Below are 24,505 nucleotides of genomic sequence, written 5' to 3'. Positions count from 1 at the left end.
CTCCTCTGGCGCAGGCTGATGATGATGCTCCAGTCCAGAGGAAGAGGCGGAGCAGAGCCCAGAATTGCAGAGGAGGAGAGTGCTGAGTTCAAGTCCTGTTTTTGGGGGGGATCCTCCTGCTCTTCCCTGCTGCAGGTGAGTCTCTTTCCCAGCCAGTCCTGCTCCTTCCTTGGTGGCTTCCCCAGCCACCCACCTCCACCCCCAAAGGTTTCCCCGGGTCCCTGGCTGTCTTTGGAGCAACACAGAGATATAAGGGAGGGAGGAGGGAAATCTCCTTCTCTAATAATAGCCCCCAACCAAGACAGGGTTGCCAAGGTGCACCCTGGAGAGGGCTCCTCTGCCTGAAGAAGGGGTTCCAGCTTGTCATGATCCAGTCTGGCCCAATGGATTAAGCACTTCACTGTGGAGACCAGGGTTTGAATCCTGGCTCAGCCATGCATGAAACACAGTGGGTGACCTTGAGCAAGAAGTCACAGTCTCTCAGCCTCAGAGGATGGCAATGGCAAACCCCCTCTGAACAAATCTTGCCAAGAAAGCCCCATAATAGGTTCACCTTAGGGTTGCCATAAGTCAGAAATGACTTGGAAGCGCATAGGAAGCTTGCCAAGAAAACCCTATGATGATAGGTTCACCTTGTTGTTGTTAACATCCGTGTGGATGGGACATCTCCAAGACCCCCTGTCCTCCAGTGTTCTGCTTGGTTCCTGTAAATTCATACCTGTGACCTCCTTAAGAAAGTCCATCCATCTGGCATGCAGCCTTCCTCTCTTCCTACTTCCCCCCATCTCTCCTAGCATTTTTGCTTTTTGCAATGAGCCTTTCCTTCTCATTATGCATACAAAGTATAAAGTACAATGTCTAGAATTACAAACCAGCAAGGCCAGTGATATTAGGTTGGGAAAGGTGGAATAAAAACCAAGATAGGATGTTGACAAGCTGGAGTGTGTCCAGAGGAGGTTTGGAAGCCATGTCATATGCCACTTATGGAGCTGGGGATGTTTAGCCTGGAGAAGAGAAGGTTATGAGGTGACACGATAGACCTGTTTAAATATCAGAAGGGATGTCATAGTAAGGAGAAAGCTTGTTTTCTGCTGCTCCAGAGACACAGAGCAATGGATTTAGACTACAGGAAAAGAGATTCCACCTCAACATTAAGACATCCTGATAGTAAGCTGTTCCGCAGTGGAATATATTATCTTGGAATGTGGTGGAGTCTCCTTCTTTGGAGGTTTTTAAATAGTGGCTGGATGGCCATCTGTCAGGGTGCTTTGATTGTGAGTTCCTGCATGGCAGGGGGTGGACTGGATGGCAGTTGGGGTCTCTTCCAACTCTATGGTTCTATGATTCTGAGGTGCAGGACAGACCGCTGAGAAAAGGTGGCCTGCTGGCTCCCGTTTTTGCTCTGCAGGGACAGTGCGCTGTCCCTGTGGAGCAAAAAGAACCCAGTATTTCCAGGTTCTTTCTGCGGCGCCACAGTGATGTTGCAAGTGCGCCATTGGAATGATGGGTTTTGATCAGCAGCAGTAGGTGTTTCCTTTGTCACTGGAATGGTAAATCTGTGCCAGGTTTCATAGAATCATAGAATTGTAGAATTGGAAGAGACCGCAAGGCCTATCCAGTCCAACCCCATTTTGCCATGCAGGAACTCTCAATCAAAGCATCCCTGACAAATGGTCATCCAGCCTCTGTAATAATGTAATAAAGTTTATTCGGTCATTGACCAGCAAATACAATAGCAATCATAAAAACCAATATTAAGCTCTAATTGTAAAAACTTTTAGATTGCACTACAGCTATGAATAGCAAAAGAGATAAAAGAGATAAAGGGATAAAATGCAATTGTTATGCATAAAATACAATCACAGAGGACAAGACATGAGCCATAAAACACAGTCCGCATCTGACTCTGATAGCTTCCAGTTCTCTATCAATATTGGTCTCAGTTAATATTTCAATTTCATCTCTTCATTAGAGGACGTATTTTACATACAATGTAACAAAATTTTGCTACTTTGTATACAATGCTAGGTATCTGACAGTTCAGAAGATTACAAACAAGTGAGGTATCTGTACAACTTGTAAATTTTCCCAGAAGAGGGGTAATCAGTTGAAGTCGGGAATCTTTATAGAATTGACAATATAAGAATATATGTTCAAGAGTTTCAATGTCTCCCTCGTTGCAGGGACAAAGCCGTGCATGGAAGGGAATTTTCTTGAACCTGCCTTCCAAAACCGCTGAGGGGAGGGCATTAAATCGTGCCAAAGAAAACGCTCTTCTAAATTTAGGTAGAGTGATTTGAAACAGATATGGAGCAGGAGAAGACACCAGGATTTGCCTATTAATCAAAATATGGCCAGGAAAGGCAGCAATCTCTGTCTGGCCTTCAATGTCAAGCAGTCTTTGTTTTATAGCCAATTTAGCCTGGTCGAAATTTAGTTTCAGAATAGAATCCTTCAGCAGACCCAAGGTTGTCAATTTCTTATTTATGGCCAATTCCCAAGAGGCCTCTGTTTAAAGACCTCCAAGGAAGGAGGTTCTGAGCAGTTTGAAGGAGCTGTATTGAACCTGTTTTGAGGATAGGGCAGTTAAAATCCCAAATGGATTTACCACCTCACCGACATGGAAGCTATCAGCTGCTACAGGCCTTGATGGCAGAGTGTCATGGACAAGAAGACACTTTTTGGAACTTCTGTAATGGTTTGCCTCTAATTCTGAGGTAACGATTGTGTGGCCCACTCCCTGTGTGACAACTGGCCCTTCCTGGTGCAAAAAAGGTTAAAATTAGCTACTCATTTCTCTAGAAGCTACTGCTGCAGCCACATCTTTTTTGACTTACGGCAACCTGAGCATGAACCTATTGTGGGGTTTTCTTGGCAAGATTTGTTCCGAGGTGGTTTGCCATTGCCTTCCTCTGAGGCTGAGAGAGTGTGACTTGTCCAAGGTCACCCAGTGAGTTTTTATGGCTGAGCAGGGATTCAAACCTTGCTCTCCACAGTCGCAGTTCAATGCTCAAGGCACTACAGTACCATGCTGCCTCTCATCTTTATATTATGTTTATATTCTGCTCTTTCTCCAATCTGCGAGGACAGCATTATTTTCAGGACTGGATAAAATTTTCCAGTTTTGAAAAAGGATTGGGTGCAGCATAGTGTGCATTTGTTTGCATGTGTGTGTATTGGGGGAAGAAGAAGGTGTGTGGCTCTTTGATGGCTTCCCACCTATTTTCTAAACACTGGAGACAAATAACAGGATCAGCCTGTCACTGTCACATCCTGCTTCTTAAGTATCTTCTTGCTAATCACTAATGGGAATGAAATGTCAAAGTATAATTTCTTTATTGTTATTATCATTATCATTATTATAATTTATCTATATAGCACCATCATTGTTCATGGCACTTTACAAGTAAAAGAACAGTACTCAGGGTTACAATCTAATTAAGACATGACACAAAAGCAAAGAGGATAGCATTGTGAGCGAAAGGTTAAATCCAGCAGAGACTGCCTCTTTTCCCCTCCTTTTGAAGCCAGAGCATTGGCAGTTGGTATGGATGGAGGACCTTCCATCTGCTTCTGGGTCTAGGCATGGTGGAGCTCTGCCTGCTTCTTCTTTTCTCCTTCCAAGGCTAGGGCAGTTGGGATGGAGGGAGTGCCTTCTATCTGCTTCTGGGTGTAAGCATGATGGAGCTGTGCCTGCCTCTTCTTCCTTCCCTGAGAGGTCAAGATGGTGGCAGTTTGGATGGAGAAAGGGCCTTCCATTTACTTCTGGACCAAGACAGTGGAATTGTGCTTGCTTCTCTCCCTCAGAGGCCAAGATGATTGGAGTTGGGATGGCTGGAGGGCCTTCCAGCTGTTTCTGGGCCTAGGTGTGGTGGAGCTCTGTCTGCCTTTTCTTCTTTCGCTGCCAGGGCAGTGGCAGTTTGGATGGATGGAAAGCCTTCCATTTGCTTCTGGGTCTAGGCATGGTGGAACACTGCCTGCTGTTTCTTCTCTCCTTCCAAGGCCAGGGAAGTGACAGTTGCGATGGAAGGAGGGGGGCCCATCTGCCTCGGGGTCTAGGCATAGTGGAGCACTGCCTGCCTCTTCTCTCCTTCCAAGGCCAGGGCAGTGGCAGTTGGGATGGATGGAGGGGTCTTCCACCTGCTTCTGGGTCTTGGTGTGATGCATGAGTTTCTGGGCACTTCTTCCTGTCTCTCTCACTTTTCACTTCCTCTAAAAGTTAGTTTTGTAGCTAAATGTCTAGATCAATAGTTTACTTCTAAGAGACTGTTTAGCCTTAGCTACATTTTTGTGGGCTAGATGTTGAGGAGCAATGAGGGGAAGGCACACCTGCTCAGAGGTATATTGTGATTGCATAGTCTGTGTAAACATTCTGGCATCAAAAACAGATTCTGATGCTGAGATTGGCAGGTTACTGGTTTGAACACCAAAAATGTTTGTTCTTCTTTCTCTAGGGAATGACTGAAATAACTTTCTCCTATTCCTCTTTTAGGCTGCTTGTTTCAGCTGATCGCCTAGACCTCCATCACCATGGTGAGTGCATAGGATGATTGTGTGCTTTTCAGTGACATGTGTCTGGCCTCTCCTGGAACTGTTGGTTCATGCTAGTAGCATCAGTGTAAGTGTGACCTGACTACAAACACAATAGTAGCCTTGTGTGATCCTTGAGGCCTCTGATCCCATCTGAACTGCTCCTTAAGCCTCAGTGGTCACTTGAAGCCTGTGGTCCTTCTTCCTAACATTGTCTTCCATGCTGAGGAAACAGAAGTCTACATGCAGTTAGTGCCCTTGAAGAACTGCTTCATATTTGGTAGAAAATGCTGCTTTTATAGGGATATAGGCTGCATCCGCACTGCAGAAATAATCCAGGTTGACAGCGCTTTAACTGCCATGGGTAAATGTTATGGAATCCTGGGAACTGTAGTGGCACCAGAGCCCTCTGACAGAAAAGGCTAAATGTCTCACAAAACTACAATTCCTAGAATTCCACAATACTGAGCCAAGGCAGTTAAAGTGCTGTCAAATTGAATTATTTCTGCAATGTGAATCCAATCATAGTTTGTATGAACGTGAGGTTACATGTAATGTGGCACCTTTTGTATGCTGCTTCGCTTGTGCAACTAACAATAGCCATGTGTACAAGTCCCCCTGTTCCCACATAGGTACTGACTGTTTTTACATGTGCACACACTAATTTGCTTGACTTGACCCCTCATTTTCAAGATGCTAGTGATGTTATCAAGTAAAAACTAGCACGGGGTAGTTTTGATATGCATCTATTCCTTGAAGAATGTAACTGCTTGAACAAGAAATGCGATGGAGATTTGCCACCTTGAATAATTTAGCTAAAACTTGTACAGGTTCCTTGTTTGCACTACAATTTCCAGAATCCTCCAACCAGCATAACCAATAGGGCTCCCCCCCCCATAACCTCTCTTGCTCTCCCAATCTAAAATCCTGCTTATGATTGTAGCCTGTCTGTGCATTTTGAATTGCTTGAGCTAAGATGAGAGAACAGAATTCTAACATTGTCTTTGTTGACTTACAGGGGGAAAGAAAAGGAGTCAATAAGTACTATCCACCTGATTTTGATCCTGCCAAGGTAAGAGAGAATCCAGGCACCTTAGACTTCCAGTGGTGTGCTATATACATTTATTTTATTCTGCACAGAACATTTTCCTAATTGTGAGACAGGGGATTCTTGGGTTGAACTAAAAACAGGTCTAGAAAAGTATGTTTTTCCTTTTTCATATTTGTTTACACTATGGGTAGGAAACTTTGGCACCTCTAGAATTTTTTAGCCTACAACTACCACAAACCTCACCCAGCATGGATGAAGGCTTTGGAGAGTTATAGACTGACATGTATGTGATATTGTGATACAGGCCAGGATATAAATGTTTTAATAATGTCCACAGGGGCAAGAGTTCCCCATCCCTTGTATATATTACCCTGATGTGACCTAGATTCCGACTTGCTATCTTGAGGTCACCAACCCAGACATACACAGAGAAAAATATCCTAGGACATTTGAGCCATATCCTCTTGCTAAGGAATTGAGAGGTCGTCACCCTATGTCACTTTAGGGCACAGGCATTACATCTGTTTCTGGAAATAACTCTCTGCCCATTGGCGCACTCATTCAGGAGTTGAAAGGGGGATGTGTTAAGTCTTCCCTCTTGCCTGGGTCAGATGACTTTCTCTTCTTCCAGCCTCTAGTTCAGTTTCTGAGAAATCCAATGCTGATACAAATTCAGTTTTTATCCCACAGTAACTGATTGTGTGCCTACTATCTCTTTCCTTGGTGAACTTAAAGCAGCTCCTTTCTCATATAAATGTTTCCATTTCAATGGTGTGGTGGTGAGCAGTCTGTGATAGAAATCTCCACCCCTATAAAACAACTCTGTTGTTCTATTCATGTTGTATCAAAGCCATTTAACTGCAAATATGGGAAGTGCATGAATAAAAGTTGGCTCTTGCTTGTATGATGAGTTTATAGGCCTTTTCTTTTGTTCATCCTCTCCCTTTGCAATGTATCCATACCATGGAAGAAGGGCTTGTATGCATAGTGAATGAAATGTCAGGGCCTTCCACACTATACAGTTACAGTGCTGTGATCCCACTTGAACTACTATGGCAACATCCTAGGGCATTGAGGAAATGGCATTAAGAATTCTCAGCCAGTGAGCTCCTCTGGTGCTTCTGATCAAACAGCAAAACTCTGGATTCCAAAGGATGTGGCCATGGCAGTTGAAATGGAATATAGTGCTATAATTGTTTAGTGTGAAAGGGTCTACAGTGAGTGAAACTAGGGGAGAGGCTAATTTTATATGTGATATAACTCCTGACTGCTTGGAACAGGCTTAAGAGTCTTAGGGGCGAAACAGACCACCCCAAAATGTCAGATTGGGGCAGCAGTGCAACCGTGTGCCATGGCACTATGGCAGCCACATGCTGCAGCCCCAATCCAACTATTTGCCTATGCAATAAAAAGTGGCAGAAAGCTGCTCCTTTCTGAGCCTACAAAAAGCTGGCTCTTTTGCTGCCACTACAGCTTTGCAGTGCTCCAATTTTGGTATAAATCTGAGATGCAAATTATCCAAAGGTGGCATTTAAAATTATATCTTTTAATAATTGGGGTGTTTGGGGGGCTTTGGGGGCTGCAAAAGTAAAGGTTTATGGGTTGTACTCCTCCTCCCCCAAATATATAAGAATCTAAAATCCCTTTCTTTTTGCAGCATGGCTCCCTTAATAAGTACCGCAACAGCCATCCATTGCGGGAAAGAGCACGGAAACTCTCCCAGGGCATCCTCATCATCAGGTAAGGACACCTACATATAATCCTTTATGTGCTTGATACGTAAAAGAGAGACTGATGGACTCCTTGGTGATTAGGGCAAGGATGTCTTAACTCATGGTTGTCTTAGCATTGGAATAAGGGAGTATTGGAAAAGGCCACCTTTCTTCTCTGTTATTCCCAGGGCTTACTTTCCAAGTAGCTGTAGCCATTGGATGTTTCTATGGCCTGCAGTAAACTTCCCTCGGCTCCTTTTTCTTTTAAAGGTTTGAGATGCCCTATAACATCTGGTGTGATGGCTGCCAGAACCACATTGGCATGGGTAAGTGTGAGGTACAGCCTCCAGACAAGCTTTCAAAGTAACCAGTGAGAAGAATTTAGCAGGATTCAGAGATGGTGTGTGTGTGTGACAGAGAAAGAGAGCGAGAGAGAGGGAGCCTAAAATCAAACCAGGCAAAAAAGGAATGGTACCTGTTTGACCGCCATCCAAAAATCTTAAGTCCCTCCTTTTTTCTTTAGTTTTCCCTCTGCTGTGTTGCCAATCTAGCAATTTTGGTAAAGTAGGCTGAAAAGTGGAGTTTACATATTTTTTAAAATCTTTTCGGGATAGCCGTGCTGGCCATACAACAAAATAAAGCAAAATCCACAATGGAGTAATAGCTTTATTGGCCAGCCAAATTGCACAAAACACAAAATGCAAGCTTTTTGAAGCTCTACTGGCTTCTTCATCCGGTGAAATATGTTTAAAAATCATACAGGAAGAAGAAGAATGACAATGTTGGACTTATAGGCCTACATTTTATATAAACATTGTCTCTGCTGTAGTTCAGTTGGAGGGATCTCAATGCAGGCAGACGGATTCCAACACAGGCTGCATCTGCATCTGTACTGCAGAATTAATCTGGTTTGACACCATTTTAACTGCCACATCTCAATGCTATGAAATTCTGGGAATGGTAGTTTGTTTTGAAGCTCTGGTATCACCAGCAGAGCTCTGGTTCCACAACAAACTACTATTCCCAGAATTCCATAGCATTGAGCCATTGTTGCCGTACAGTACCAGTCACTTTTCTTCCACCTGTATGATTTTTAAAAACATCTTTTGCCTAATGAAGATGCCAGTCTTCTTTACATCATGTGATTTGTGCATTTTGGCTGGCCAATAAAGGCATCGCTCCTTTGTGGATTTGGGGCTTTGTTTTATATTTCAAATATGTAAAATCTAATCATGGCTGATAGCAGGATTCCAGGGCAAGGAGTGTAATCAGGAAAGCTGTTGTACATTACATTAATCCTCCATTCACTCCCTCCCCCCTTTGCTACAGGTGTTCGCTACAATGCGGAGAAGAAGAAGGTTGGCAATTATTACACAACTCCCATCTACAGGTTTGTATTGTGAAAGTGGTGGGGCCTTGTTGTCTTTACGGATGCTCTTGTGGTGGCTTAACTGGGCACTGGGGACTTTGTTGGAGGCATGGGGCTCTGGCAAGAGGAGAAGGCAGCTAGCCAGACTATATGTAATTTTTGCTCATGTATCCAGTGTTAGACTAATCCTGTGATCAGGCAAACATATGTAACTCTGCATGTGTTTGATAGTGGTGTGCAAGTCCAGATCTGTGAGCTGAAGCATGGGCATTTGGGGTGACGTTTCATCCCTCAGCCATTGCTCAATGTGGAGCATGGCCTGCAGCACAGAGCATGAACCACCCCGTGGGACATCTTGATCTACTGTGGAAGATACAGCAGTTCACCATGGTCCTTGATAGAGTGATTCTCAATCTTTGGCATTCCAGATGCTTTGGACCTCAACTCCTATAATCATTCACCATTGGCAATTTTGGTTGCAGCTTCTGGAAGCTGAAATCCAGAACATCTGGAGGACTAAAGGCTGAGAACCTCTGAAATGGTAGGAGGCTGGGTGTCTTTACAAATCCATTCCATTCATAGCCTCAACAGCACATAGCTTTCCTCCATTCTTTCCTACAGTGTTGCATCCTCACTTTGCAGGTTCCGTATGAAGTGTCATCTTTGTCCCAACCACATTGAAATGCAGACAGACCCTGCCAATTGTGACTATGTCATCGTCAGTGGTGCCCGGCGCAAGGAAGAGCGTTGGGATGGGGAAGCCAATGAGCAGATAATGGCCACAGGTGAGCCTGGGGAGGAGTGCCCATCCTGCTGTTGGGGCCCTTGAGGGTTCATATGACTTGGCTTGGTCTGGCCTCATGCCTGTATCTGCTCTCAGCTCACGAGGAGAAGCAGAAGCTGGAGACAGATGCCATGTATCGGCTGGAGCATGGCTCCAAAGATCAGAGCAAACTCCAGCGAGCCCTCCCCACCCTGCAGAACATCCAGGAGGCCCAGAGTGCTTGGAAAGACGACTTTGCCCTCAACAGCCTCCTTCGCCAGAAATTCAGGGTAAGCAGATGGAAGAAGATAGAGAAGGATAATTTCTCTTCACAGTTCTAGAACAAATTGATTCATGGGCCTAGATGAAGAACTGCAGCATAGAAGTACAACTGCATTCCTATTAATAAGCCTTTTTAAAAAAAGAAAAATTGGACAGTCAAAGCATTTAATAAGGTGCACTTAACTAAACTTCAACTATAAATGATTAAATTTAAATAAAAGTACATAAGTATTTCTCTGAGATATTTAAAATGAAACGTTACCATCCTTTTTAACATTATATTTTTTCATTTCCTATTACAATTATGTACCAGAAACAAAAAAAGCTATAGGAGATGAATAAGTATGCCCTTTCCTCCCAAGCCCATAAAAATGCTACAACCAATAATTAACAAATTAAAGTTCATTTAATTTAGTCACCTTTTGCTTACCCAGACTTCAATTATTTTTGAAGATGCCCATGAAAGTCACTAACCTTTAAAATGTTTTAAGCTGCTTCCATACTGCAGAATTAATACAGTTTGACACTACTTTAATTGTCATGTCTCCATTATTATTATTATTATTATTATTATTATTATTAACCTTTATTTATAAAGCGCTGTAAATTTACACAGCGCTGTACATACAATTTTTTTAATTGGACGGTTCCCTGCCCTAAGGCTTACAATCTAAAAAAGACACGACACAAAAGGAGAAGGGGAAGGGGATGAGGGCCAACAGTTCTTCTCTACCTCCGAGGCCTGGATCCGGGGAGATGGACTGGAGGGAGGACATAGCAATACAGGAAATGATTCAATAAAACAGGCAACAAAGGAACATCAATTAGCAAGCGACAATTATGCAATGCCTGGGAATGCCTCTCTGAACAGGATAGTCTTCAACTCCCTTTTGAAGCTGGTTAAAGAAGTGATGGCTCTTGGTCGCAGGGGAAGAAGGTTCCAGGAGTGAGGGGCAGCAAGTGAAAAGGGGCGAATCTGAGATGGGGCAGAGGAAATCCTGGGCTGAGACAGCAGACCTTGACTACCAGAACAGAGGGCCCTAGTGGGAAGGTGAGGAGAAATAAGGTCTGATAAATAAGGAGGGGCCAGTCCATGGAGGGCTTTAAACGTCAACAGTAGGAGCTTATACTGAATGCGGAAAGGGAGGGGGAGCCAGTGAAGGGATGCCAACACAGGAGAGATATGGTCACAGCGGTGGGCGGATGTGATAATGCGTGCAGCTGAATGCTGGACAGAGATTAAAGGACGGAGGTGAGAAAGAAGAAGCCCAGCCAGGAGGACGTTACAGTAATCAAGTCATGAGATCACTAGGGCATGGACCAGGATCTTGGCAGTAGAGGCGGAGAGATATGGTCGGATTTTGGCAATGTTGTACAAAAAGAATCTACAAGCCTTGGCTGTGGTCTGGATCTGAGGGATACACGACAGAGAAGAATCAAAGATAAAACCAAGACTGCGGGCTTGCTGGACTGGTTGAATAGAAATGTTGTCCACAGAGACAGAAAAGGAGTGTTGAAGGGCAGACTTAGGGGGAAAGACAAGAAGCTCTGTCTTGGATATGTTGAGCTTCAAGCGCCGATGGCGCATCCACTGCGAGACAGCTGTGAGACAAGACGAGACTTACTGTTCAAGCCTTGGAGAAAGGTCAGGGGTGGAAAGATACAACTGGGTGTCGTCGGCATACAGATGGTAGGAAAAACCGAAAGAGCTAATGAGTTTACCTAAGGACAGTGTGTAGAGAGAAAACAGAAGGGGACCCAGAGCAGAGCCCTGGGGAATTCCTATGGAATTCTGGGATTTGTAGTTTTGTGAGAGCTTTTGTGCCACAAAAAACTAAAAATCCCAGTGTTCCATAGGATGGAGCTGTAGCAGTTAAAGCTGTGTCAAACTGCATTATTTCTGCAGTGTGGATGCAGCCTTAGTGTCTTCCATGCCAGCATACTTCTCTTAGTCTTTCGTATTATGCAATATGCAGGAATTTATTTTTAATGAATATTAAGATTTCTAATAATAGAGTTTTGGCCCTTTCTTACTGGCTTTTTTGCTTTGCTCCACCTCAGTCTCCCACAGCTTTAGTTAATGCTAATGTGGACTTGTAGATTTTGGTCTTAACTCTTTTCCTCTCTTTCCTTTGCTATAGGAAGAGAAGAAGGTCCTGCAAGAAGAAGAGAAGAAGGATCTAGCTTTGCAGAAAAAAGCAAATCTGAACATCCCTCTTGTACGAGAGTCTGATGAGGATCGACATCTGGCAGCGCTGTTCAAATATCAGAGCCTTGGCTGTATGTGGAGACATAACTGTTGTGGCAGTTTTCATGGGAGTAGAGGGTGGAGATGCAAAGATACAGAGATTCTCCAGTTGGAGAATATAATGATAATTGTAGCACTGTGATTCCATTTTAACTCCCATGGCTTTATCTTATGGCTATAGGGATTAATAGTTTAGGGATGGGAACTAAGAATTCTCAGCCAGTGAGCTTCCCTGGTGCCTCTGACCAAACTTAGCCCCAGGATTCCATAGGAAGGAGTTAAAGTGGAATCATGGTACTATAATTATGTAAGTGGTGCCTCGGGTTACGAAATTAATTCGTTCCGCGGCCGCTTTCGTAACCCGAAAAGCCTTCGTAAGCCGATTTGCCATAGGCGCTAATGGGGAAAAGCCGCGTTTCGTGCGAAAAAGCCGAAAAAAGCACCAAAATTTTTCTTCGTATCCCGAAAAAACATTCGTAACCCGGAACAATGATTTCCTATGGGATTTTTTCGTATCCCGAAAATTTCGTAACCTGGGTATTTCGTATCCCGAGGTACCACTGTAGTGTGAAAGGGTCTCTGGTTAATTGTCAGAAGTCTGCCTTTCTGAAGAAAAGGTCTTTGCCTACTCTTATAATATTGCCAAGCAAGCGGAGGTGCAGCTATCTATAATTCAGTGGCTGACCACATGCTTTACACACAGAAGGTCCCTCAGCCTTCCTAGTTGAAAACTGAGTCAATAGACAGTTATGGGAAAGGTGGTTTTTGCTGCCACAGAGATGCTGGAAAACCACTGTTGGTTAGAGTATGCTTAACTAAATGGGTAAATAATATGACCTGGTATAAAAGTTCTTGCACACGGCCAGTGTGGCAACGTGTTTAGGGTGTTGGACTGAGGACTGAGAATAGTGATGTGGATTTTCTGAGAAAAGTAGAAAATTTCCCAGCACTCCAAATAATGCCATTTGATTTAGTACATTTGGTTTAAATGTTATATCTGAACAAATCCCAAGCTTTATGTGGAAATTTATTTTATTGGAATATTTGTAATAATGAAAAGTGATTAACATATAGTTCCCTTATATTTAACAAAAATGGCCACATCTAAAAGGACAATATATTTTTAAGGACACATACCTAAAGAGATGCATTAAAGGTTTACTTTTCTTTTGCTGAGCTGTAACTGTAGTACATTCAGCTTCACTCACTCACTCTGTACTACTTATCAGTTCCATTTCAAACTGAGAAATTTCTAATTCAGTAGTCGGTTGAGCTTTTTATTTCACTGAAGGATGGATGTGAATTAATAGACAAGGGCAAAATTGTCACATTTTGTCTTGACTACTTGCATTTGTGACTGACAGAAAAGGAAGAAATTTTGAAATACTCAAACAAGGCTAGCAGTGCATTTTGTTATTCTTTTCTTCTGGCCATTTGGATTTGTCAAAGTTTGCTTGCTTAAAGAATCACCAGAACTTCATATATTTAGCCCATCTAATGATATGATTGATTGTAGTACAACAAGCTGGGAAACTGGGTAAATAGTGGAGGGGGGATCGAAAGTTTTCCACTGAAAAATACAGGATTGGAAAATTTTCCACCTCATATCTTTGACTGGGAGACCTAGGTTCCCCAGTGAATCATAAAAACTCACTGAACCACTCATATTCTTTTCAGTGTGACCTACCTCAGAGTTTGTTATAGCAGGGAGGAGAGCCATGTGTCATCACACTGGAGGAAAATCCGAATATAAATGCAACTCATAATATAAATGACACACATTTCTGTCTTCAGTTATGATAACTCATTCCTCTCTTCTTCCAGCCTATGAAGACAAACAGAAGCAAAAGCGCAGTGAGATTGCTGACCGCCCATGGTTCTCACCCGGCCAGGCCTCAAACACCAAAGCTAATGACACCATTAAAAGACTGGCATTCCTTGGGAAATCTGCAGCTGGCAAGTCACCAGTAGCTATGAACAGCCTGGGTGTTGTGCGTCGGAAATCCAGAGACAAGGAACGGTCTTCCATGGAGGAGGAGAGTGATTCTTCAGACGTCACAGCCCAAGTTTGCATACAGGACCAGGACAGTCATGCAGATGGAGTGCCCCTTGACTTACCTGTGGGGCCTGAGGTTGGTCCCCAAAAGGCTGAAGGAAGCCCCCCATCCAGTTTGGCTGCTTCCTTAGTTGCAGATTATTCAGACTCTGCATCTGATCCTGAAGCTGAACTATGAACAGAAATATGACTGGAACAAACGAGAGACTGTACAGTACTGTAACAGTTCAATGCCTGCATAGAGAGAAGCAGTAAGAGTGTGTGAGTGAGTGTCAGAGAGAGACTGATAATGTGTTTGTGTGCCCCTTGGGAGTTACATTCTGCCTTTTCGTGGGGTGTATTTAACTCAGTTCCTGATTATTTAAACGTGAACCCTTCCAATAAACAAAAGCACTATTCCCACACACCTGCTTAGTTTGTTCTGAACAGAACCCAGCTATTCCACACACATAAACATTAGCTACACACAGAGATCCTCAATCTATACACTTGCAGAGAAAATTAAAAAAAAACTATGAAATCAAGGATCATTGCATATTACAAACAATACTGGACCAACTCAAGATCCTTAAACTAGTGTGATTGTGCTTTTGAAACAGGAATTTTGTTTGCTGTTGGTTAAAGGATGAATTTTCATACCTGGGTCAAGATACGGAAAGTGAGAACAGGTCAGAATTTTAGATCCCTTCATGTTTTTAGAATTAGTAACATGATCACACTGCCATGACTGTATATTTGCATGCATAGGAAAGTGAAGAGTGTCCTCTCACCACAAAATTGTCTTCCAATTTTAACCCATAGTATGAGGACAAAAACTGTTTTGTCTAAATTTATGGTTTTCTGGTTTCCACATGAGGCCTCATTTTATGGTGCACAGTGTGCCCACACTCATGCTGATTCCTGATATGTGTACTGCTCTGCTTTTTTTTAACATGTTCCTGTTATAAACAAATATGAAATTGAGCTTCTTAGTGGTCCAGTCGCACCACTGCTAAATCAGGAACAGGGCTCGAAGGTACTGTGCTTTTGTTAGTAAAGGAAAATGGTTTCATTGGATCTCTGAGATGAGTGTTTTTAAAAAAAATTCTGACTTGCCCTATCCTGAAATCATAATAGATGAAAAAAGTAATGCATTTCTATCTAACACAAACAATGCACATAAACCTTCAGGGTCTTTGTCCCCCCCCCCCCCCCCCCCCCGTTCGTTGTAAAAAATAATAATATTTCTGTCCTGCTACAGTTCTCTGGTATGTGTATCTGTGGATACTGACCATGTTTAGTCTCAGAGATAGAAGCAGCTAGATTTTAGAATTCCTTCTGAAATCAGAGCAAAGGAAAAGGCTCAATACATCCCTTGGTTTTGGGAGCTGTTGTGGTTAATAATAATTTTGGCAACTTTGCTGTTGAACCTCTGCTCCTTCTATTTCTACCTACAACAGAATAGTCTTTTGTCCTACAATTTCAATACACTCCTGTCCCAGTTTGAGAATAACTCTTCAGCTTGTTTATTTGTTTTAAAGCTTTATTCTCACTGTGTTCCTTTGTATGTATTCAAAAATACTCATCCAAAGGTGCCACAGAACTGGAAAATAGTACTGTATATTCTAGTTGCATAGTACAAAGATGTGGGACATGCTTTGTGGGAAATTCCAGTTTCCATTCCAAGTCAGTGTTGTTGTTTTTCGATGGCTCTGAGTTTGTTGTTGCATGGCACAAACACTTTCCAACTTGAAAACATGATGCTTAACAGGAATGCAGGATGAAATTCCATTTGTTACCATGCAAGCACATTTGAAAGGGGGAAAGTGTGGGACAACAAACATTTCTGTCAATGTTAACTGGTCGTGGTTTCTATACAATACCAGAACAAACAAAAAATAAAAACCTGGGGCCCCATTACCACTTACGATAAATCGGTGTGTGATCCGAATTAATGGATCGATTCGACAGCAGAGCGTGGTTCACACTACATTTGCCCCAAACACATTTTTTCCTCCAATATAATCCACTTGTGCTTCCTATTAACAAATGAATCGATTCAAAATGATTTGGTTCCAGCCAGCTGAAGAGGGAATTTGAATCAATTCTGATCCGCATGTGGTTCACACTTGCATAGAATCAATATATTGAAAAAGAAGTGGAAAAAACCAGCGTCAAAAAGATGCAGGTTAAATGGGTCTGGTGCATGGCCCCTCTCTCGGAATCACTTCAGCAATTCGGATACCAGGGTCGTTTGAACTGGTTCAAACCGATTCACGATCCGATTTAAAAGGTAGTGGGAATGAGGCCTGGAAAGCACATATTCACAGTGGGAGAATGAAAGGTGGCAAAGTCCTACCTGCTATACGATGGCCAAAATTGTTTATGTCTTAAAAAGCCCAATGCATTTTGGACTTATCATCAATTGGCCTTTTTCAGGGGCTATTCTCAGAAATTTCTGGGGTTAAAGTCTGCGCTCTCTAAAAAAGTAGACCTGCGAGTATTATGTTTTTATGGTTGTGTGGCTTCATATCATTTCCAGTTTCTTTCTAATCCTCAAAGATCCACTTCTGTAGAGAGTGAAGGCAGAAAATTGAATAGCCCCCAAAAATATTCCAAGCTTTTTCCAGGGCTACAGCATCATTTGATCTTTGGAAAAGCGGGCTAGAAATAAACAGTATTATTATTATTAATATTATTATCACACACCCTGCCATGCACTCTGTATAAATGGAAGATGGACAAGTTTCTCAGTGTAAACTTGTGCATGTATTTTTAAACACACACACACATTTCCATTTACTAAATATAAAATTAATGAACTTAGTATAAAATTAATGAACTCCTACTTTTCTGTCAGAAATTACACTTGGCTACCTGTTAGTTTCAGACGAACCTGCTTCCTAATAAGCGTGTGTATTGGATTGCAATACTACCCTTTCTAATATCTGAAATAGGCCTGTGAGCATGTGCACAGTACATTGGCTCAGAAAACTACAAGGCTTTGCCTGCTGCTGCTGGAAAATATCCAGTATATCTAACTTACCTTTCGCCATAAAATCCATTAGATTTTTAGTTGCAGTCCTATGGACTTTCCTGGCTTATTTATTATTTAGGGCATTTACGTATCACGTCGCGGCCCACAAGGGCCCCTGAAATGATACACAACACAATCAATAAAAAACATTTAAAACAATGCATAAAGAAAAACATCTATGAACAAACTAAAAATGCATCTTCAAGTTTATTTTAATGATTTAATTTTCATTGTATTTAAAAATTATCCTGGGTGTCATAAGTTTTTGTTTGCCTTTATACACCCTCATTGACTTCCTCCCATCCCATCCCATACAGTATCCTTAGTAATGTTTTCTGCACTAATGTTACTCATAAATTGTAATTCCTTTATATCGCTGAATGTAAATAGCCATTGTATTCCCTATTACTATGTATGGATGTGAGAGCGGGACAGTTAAGAAAGATGATAGGAAGAAAATCAATTCATTTGAGATCATAGAATCATAGAATCATAGAGTTGGAAGAGACCACTAGGGCCATCCAGTCCAACCCCCTGCCATGCAGGAAATCCAAATCAAAGCATCCCTGACAGATGGCCATCCAGCCTCTGTTTAAAGACCTCCAAGGAAGGAGACTCTATCACCCTCCGAGGGAGTGCATTCCATTGTCGAACAGCCCTAACTGTCAGGAAGTTCCTCCTAATGTTCAGGTGGAATCTCTTCAGATGTGGTGCTGGAGAGGAATGCTGAGGATCCCATGGACAGCCAAGAGGACAAATGAATGGGTCCTACAGCAGATCAAGCCAGAAATCTCCCTAGAAGCCATGATGACCAAACTGACCAAACTGAGGATGTTGTACTTTGGACCCATCATGAGAAGGAAGGACTCATTGGGAAAGACAATAATGCTGGGAAAGGTGGAGGGAAGTAGGAAGAGAGGAAGGCCACATGCCAGATGGGTGGCCTCAATTAAGGAGGACATGGGTATGAATTTACAAGACCTAAGCAGGGCAATGGAAAACGGGGTTTTGGAGATGTCTCATCCGTAGGGTCACTATGGGTTGAGATGAACAAAATGGTCATAGTTGTGACACAAACAACTAGCAAAATTAAAATTATATGAATAAATTATAATAGCATATGCACAGCCTAAATGTATTTACATGTACGGGTACATAGTTTCCTGTGGCTGAAGTGAAATTTTGGTAAGTTGGGATGTTTTTAAAGAAAAATTTAAAATATTAAAACTGTAAAAATTTTAATTAATAATTTTAATTTAAAAATTAAAAATAATAAAAAACCCAATCCTTTCTCCTCCCACTGTGCCTCACACCATGCACACCATCTTTTCAGCATTTAAATGGACGCAGGCAAATGCCAAAGCCCATTTCTGCCAAAAGGCAAATGTTTAGGGAGCATTGGTGTCACTCTCTTCAGGGTGGCAACTGGTGCAGTCCTCACTCCGTACACCTTCCTAGTGAAGTCCCTGTCCTCTGGCATCACTGACAACTTTAAACTAAGTACATTGTGGAATTAAGATGTCCAACTAATGCAACAGGACCGCAGTAAGATGGAAGCTGTTTAAAGAGTGAGTCAAAAGAAATATACAGTGGGCCCTTGGTTTTTGGTACCAGGATACCCTGTGGATGCCAAAATCAGTGGTTGCTCTAGTTCCATTATACAAAATGGTGTAGTAAAATGGTGACCCTTATATAAAATGGCATATTTTATTGGCATCAAATTCACGTCACCCTCAACCTATGGTGCCACAACAAACTGCACTCCCCAGAATTCCATAGTACTGAGCCATGGCTGTTAAAATGGTGTCAAACCAGATTACTTCGGCAGTGCTGGTAACACTGTTCAAGGTTAGCAACAATAGGACCTGGCTTGAGCAAGACCAGCTGAAAGGTTTGGGATACTGCTGGAAAGCTTCAGTCTTATGGATACATGGTTTGTTCACTATTCATTCAGGTTAATTCAGTTTGAAAAATTCAACCCCTCCCAAATATGTAATGTACAAAAGATGTGGCCACTTGCTGAACTGATATAGAAAGATATCAGCGTTCTACTCTGTTCTACTCTGTCTCTGACAGATAACAATCTTAAAACATCAGATAAGACCAAGTCTGCATCTCCACTACAGAAATAATCCAGGTGGACACCACCACTTCAACTGCCATGGCTCAGTGATATGGAATCCTGGGAACTGTAGTTTGTTGTGGCACCAGATTCCGATAGAGAAGATTGAATATCTCACAAAACTACAAATTCCAGAATTGCATAACATTGAGCCATGAGAGTTAAAATGGTGTCAACCTGGATTATTTCTGCAGTGTGGATGCAGCCTATGAGCTATGAGCTCACTTCAGCTGGTAACATCCTATGGGATCCTGGAAGTCACAGTTTAGAGAGGGATGTTTAGAGTTCTCAGAAAGCTCTAGTGCTTGCCCAGACTACAAATCCCAGGACTCCATGGGATGATGCAGCCATGACAGCTGGAGTGGAACAATAGCAATAAAATTCTGTAGTCTGAAAGGGATGAAGGACCGTTGCAGTTCTGGAGTCAAAGTGACTATATATAGAAGAATCCAAGCACTATACAGAAGTTTTTTGTGGGTTTTTCTATGGATGCCGGCCATGAAAGCCTTCGGCTTCATACAGAAGAATTCTTTGACATATTCTGGCAACTACTGTTAGAAACCGTTGGGAAATTTAAAGAATAATTCGAAGGGGAATGGTTATGCACCTCAACCTGTATTGCCCAGTGTGGTGTAATGGTTTGAGTGTTGGACTATGACTCTAGAGACCAGGGTTCGATTCTCCACTTGGCCATGAAACCCACTGGGTAGCCTTGGGCAAGTCGCATGCCCTCCGCTTCAGGGGATGGCCATGGCAAACCTCCCCTGAATAAATCGTGCCAGGAAAACCCCAGGATAGGTTCGCCTTGGGATCACCATAAGTCAGAAATCACTTGAAAACACACAACAACATTTGCAGGGCCCCCCCTCTCTCCTCTCCAAACCATGGCTACTTAGAACTAGTTTTGATTTTTCACATCTTGTTACAGGCCAAAGGAAAGCTGAGGCTTCTTTGCTATTCAGTCAGTGGTAAGACCTTACATTTTCATGGGCATTTGCCAGAGCTCTCTAAAGGTTATGGAAGATGCTGAGCATATTATGTTATAGTATCTGAGGCTGAAGTTTAGGGGAAAGCTGATGCTGCCACATTCTTCCTTTGAGTGAGTCTCAAAGGGGCTGCAAGAGGATCTCTCTACATAATGATTACAGTATACTACAGTACAGTACGTATATCATTATATGATATGATATGCTGCCTGTGCAACTGAATGGCTCAGCCACCAGAGGCGCCCATTCCTGGGCCTTGTGCTCCTTCTTCTTCCTCCCCTTCCTGTTCCTTCCTTCCTTCTTTCCTTTCTGCAGCAGCCATCATGGCGCAGGGGAAGCAGAAGTTCCAGGCGCGCAAGCCAGGCTCTGCGGGGAAGAAGGCCAAGGCCAAGGCGGCTAGTAGTGCTGCTCCTCCTCGGAAGGGAGGTAAGGAAGGCAAGGAGGGCTGGAAGTGCAGGAGCCAAAACAGAGGAATCCCCAATTTGGGCTCCAGGGGGGAGGCTTTGGGATGGGAATGATGTCCCAAGAGAGAGGCAGCCTGCTTAACAGGTTTGAATCTAGTATTGACTTTGAAGACCTGGGTTCGAATCCCAGTTCAGCCATGAAAGTGAAACCCATTAGACATGTCAGCCTTCTCAGGGGAAAGCCAGGACACAAGCCTCCCCTGAACATTTGAATTAATTTGTAATTTGAATTGACATCCTCACATACCAATGTCATTCATATATATGTGTATACACACACACACACACGCACATATACACACACAGTATGTCTGTACCTGGTTTTCCACTCTACCAAATGCACAAAGTCTAGGAAAGCTCCTGCTGCCAATGTCTTTCTTTCATTGAGTCTCAAAGGTGCTACAAGATCTCTCCATGCCCTCCCCTGAACAAATCTTGCTAAGAAAACCCTATGAGCCAGCCTGGCGTAGTGGTTTGAATGTTGGATGGTGACTCTGGAGACTAGGGTTCGAATCCCAGCGCATAAACATATGTCATAGACACAAATGAACTTGGGGCTCTGAGGGCGAGTCTTGTCTGCTGCTGCTCTGATGAAAAATATATGTATTTAAAAAGATCCATCCTGTCCCTCTGTTTGCAGCAAAGACATCCTGCCTAGTAGATGCACTTCTCCAAAGGGAACAGAAATTGTGGTGCTACTCAATGGGCTTCTTGGTCATCCTCAAAATGGTGGACATTTTGGAATTCCTCCTGGACAGAAGGTTGAAATGGAGGACATGGCCTGGAAAAGGAGGACCTCTGGTCACCCTAACTGTGACTCTGGAGACCAGGGTTCGAATCCCCATGCAGCCATGCAAATCCACTGGGTGACCTCAGGTGACTCACGCTCTCTCAGCCTCCTCAGGGGAAGGCAGTGGCACAAACAGACTCTGAACAAATCTTGCCAAGAAAACCCCAGGATAAGTCAGAAACGAGAGCCAGCATGGCATAGTAATTTAAGTGCTGGACTACAATGCTGTAGACCAGGGTTTGAATCCCAGCTCAGCCATGAAACCCACTGTGTGAGTCACACTCTCTCAGCCTCGGGGGAAGGCAATGATAAGCCTCCTCTGAATCAGTCTTGCCAAGAAAACCCCATGATAGCTTCATTTCCTTAAGGTCGCTGTAAGTTGGAAAGGACTTGAAGACACGCAACAATGAAAGATTGCGGCATAGTGAGGTCTGGCCTCATTCATTGGAAGACAAGTAAGATGTAACTGGACTAGACTGGGAACAATTGGGTTCAAATCTCTAGTCGGTCCTGAAACATGCTGGGTGACCTTGGATCAGGCTGATTTTTGGCTTGATCCACCTTACAGGGTTGTTTTTGTGAGAATAGTTCTGCAGAGAGAGTCATGTAGAACTCCTGAGGTCCTTGGAGAAAATGTGTAATGTTAATGCAACAAATAATTCTATACAGGCAGGCTTTAAAAGAACTGGATAAGATCCTAAAGTGCAAAAATATACAACTGAACACTTATCCATTTTATTCCCCATCACTGCATGCAAAGAAAGTGGATAAGAAAAATCAACTCATTTGAGATGGAGTGCTGGAAAAGAGTGCTGAGGATACTGTGGACGGCCAAGAAGACAAACAAATGGATCCTAGAACAGATTGAGGCAGAATGAAGATGATGAAACCGAGGTTAAGGAATAGGAAAGGCAGCCATGAAGGAACTAAACAAGATACTAAACAGTAAAGACACAGCATTGAATACCAAAGTTAGAATCGTCTAAACCATTGTATTCCCCAGATGTGAGAGCTGGATAGTGAAAAAAGCAGAGAGAAAGAAAATCAACTCATTTGAAATGTGGTGTTGGAGAAGAGTGCTGAGGATACCATAGATGGCCAAGAAGACAAACAAATGGATACTTGAACAGATCAAGTCAGAACTCTCCCTGGAAGCCAAGATGATCAAACTGAGGCTGTCGTACTTTGGCCACATTATGAGAAGGCACAACTTATTGGAAAAGAAAATAATGCTAGGAAAGGTAGAAGGTAGTAGAAAGAGGGGAAGGCCACATGCCAGATGGATAGACTCAACCAGGGAGGTCATGGGTTATGAATTAATAGGACCTAAGCAAAGCAATGAAGGACAGCAGGACTTGTAGATGTCTCATCTGTAGGGTTGACATGAGTTGGGGTACAGTAACAGCACTTAACAACAACAACATAGGTTTCTGAGACAGAAAGAATTTATTTTCTTATACAACAGTTTATTGATATGAAGTCGAAGGCATCTCTTCATTGATAGTTCATTGATAGTTAAATTATTGGGGGGGTGCGCGCACGCATAAATCCAGATGTATCCAGTGCAATTCTACATGGTTCTCTGTCATCCTGTAGCAGAATGATTCTACTTTAACTGCCACAACAGCATCCTATGTAATCCTGGGATTTGCAGGATTGAGGGCGGGGCCTTTAAAAATCTAGTGCCTCAGACCAAACTACAAGTCCCAGGATTCTGTGGGATGGAGCCTTGGCACTTAAAGAGGAATCACAAGAGCGATGTAATGGAGTAGTGTGACCATGACATTTTTGTCTCCCCTGAAACAGCACCTGAGTCAGATCACAGTGGAAACTTCAAAAAAATTTTAAGAAATTGAACTGTGGCAGTTGTTTAGTAACCTGGCTTGAAATGTTTGCCTCTTTCTGGATAAATAGTAGACATGGTAGATGAATTCTATTTTATTCGCCTGTGTGACCAATATACAGTTGGCCCTCTGTATCCACAGATTCAACCATCCATGGCTTCAAAATATTCAAGGCAAATATAAACTCCAAAAAGCATTTCTTGATTTTGCTATTTTATATACAGGATATCATTTCACTAAATCATTGTATTTAATGGGACTTGAACATCCATGGATTTTGGTATCTGTGAGGGGAACCAAATCCCAGAAGGCCTACTATAACATTTTTTGGCCAGTATAATGATATTTGATCTGCTTTCTCTGGGTTCTTGTCACAGGCCGCATTATTGCTCCCAAGAAGGCCCGTGTGATCCAGCAGCAGAAACTGAAGAAGGTAGGTCTTTCTCCATGATAAAGTGGCAGACTTGAGAAAAGTGATTCCACAGAGATGCCTTTTCACAGCAGCTAAGGCTTGCACTTTTTGAACATACATCAATTGGCATGTGTACCAGTCACCCAGGGCTTTCAGTGGCACAGACATTTTTTTGTCCAATGTAAGGTCAGTATAAGAACCATTGTGGTGTAGTGGTTTGAGTGTTAGAATATGACTCTGGAGATCAAGGTTTGATTCCCATCTTGGCAGTGGGTGTGCTTGGGCAAGTCACACACACTCAGCCCCAGAAAACCTTGTGATAGATTCACCTTAGGATGCCGTAAGTCAGAAATGACTTGAAGGCACACAACCACAACAACAAGATTAGTGTGCTGGCAGAATACTCTCTTGAAGCCCTTTCAAAGGATGCAGTTATAGCACCATTGTTCCACTTTAACTGCCATGTTTCTCTCTTTTTTAAATCCTGGGATTTGCAGTTTGGATAAGGGCCTTTAGAATTCTCAGCCAGAGTGATGATCTAGTGTCCATCCCCAAACTGCAAATCCCAGAATATCGCAGGATGCAACCATGGCAATTAAGTTATTATTACACTCGTCCCTCCACATTTGCGGCTTTGACTTTTGCGGGTTTGATTATTCACGGATTTTATTAATATGTTCTCGCTAGGAATCTTTAGGTCCTCCAGCGCAACTCTATGGTCAACTTCCACCAAAAGCCGCACTGAAGGACCTAGAAATTTCTACAGAGAACACTCCACTAGGCATTTGTAACTCCTCCAGTGCAATTCTGTGGTCAATGTATAGCAGATGTTGACCCCAGAGAATGTGGAGGTATCAGTG

General features: G+C 42.8%; 2 protein-coding genes across 2 annotated transcripts in view; both read left to right on the top strand.

Moving 5' to 3' along the window:
* On the top strand, positions 1 to 14,415 carry YJU2B (YJU2 splicing factor homolog B). Its single transcript, XM_042452803.1, has 10 exons — positions 1 to 135; positions 4,493 to 4,533; positions 5,549 to 5,602; positions 7,239 to 7,321; positions 7,564 to 7,619; positions 8,623 to 8,683; positions 9,305 to 9,447; positions 9,543 to 9,715; positions 11,849 to 11,987; positions 13,780 to 14,415. The coding sequence occupies exons 2-10, from the start codon at positions 4,531 to 4,533 to the stop codon at positions 14,187 to 14,189; spliced, it is 1,122 nt and encodes a 373-aa protein (XP_042308737.1). The 5' UTR covers positions 1 to 135; positions 4,493 to 4,530; the 3' UTR covers positions 14,190 to 14,415.
* Positions 14,416 to 20,406: 5,991 nt separating this feature from the next.
* The window catches only part of C2H19orf53 (chromosome 2 C19orf53 homolog), a 6,507-nt gene continuing 2,408 nt past the window's right edge, over positions 20,407 to 24,505 (top strand). Inside the window, exons 1-2 of the mRNA XM_042455305.1 lie at positions 20,407 to 20,561; positions 23,611 to 23,666. Coding sequence (XP_042311239.1) covers positions 20,459 to 20,561; positions 23,611 to 23,666 — 159 coding nt within the window. The 5' untranslated portion in view covers positions 20,407 to 20,458. The remainder of the gene's footprint in view (positions 20,562 to 23,610; positions 23,667 to 24,505) is intronic.

This window comes from Sceloporus undulatus, chromosome 2 (assembly GCF_019175285.1).
Source record: "Sceloporus undulatus isolate JIND9_A2432 ecotype Alabama chromosome 2, SceUnd_v1.1, whole genome shotgun sequence".
Lineage (NCBI taxonomy): Eukaryota > Metazoa > Chordata > Lepidosauria > Squamata > Phrynosomatidae > Sceloporus > Sceloporus undulatus.
The sequence above is the reverse complement of the archived record's forward strand: the minus strand, read 5'-3'. Positions and strand labels throughout refer to the sequence as shown.

What these genes read in the sequence shown, in the direction of transcription:
- YJU2B (XM_042452803.1), top strand. An exon ending in CTGATTTTGATCCTGCCAAG is followed by an intron (nt 5,603 to 7,238) that starts GTAAGAGAGAAT and finishes TTCTTTTTGCAG; the next exon opens with CATGGCTCCCTTAATAAGTA. An exon ending in TGAGCAGATAATGGCCACAG is followed by an intron (nt 9,448 to 9,542) that starts GTGAGCCTGGGG and finishes ATCTGCTCTCAG; the next exon opens with CTCACGAGGAGAAGCAGAAG.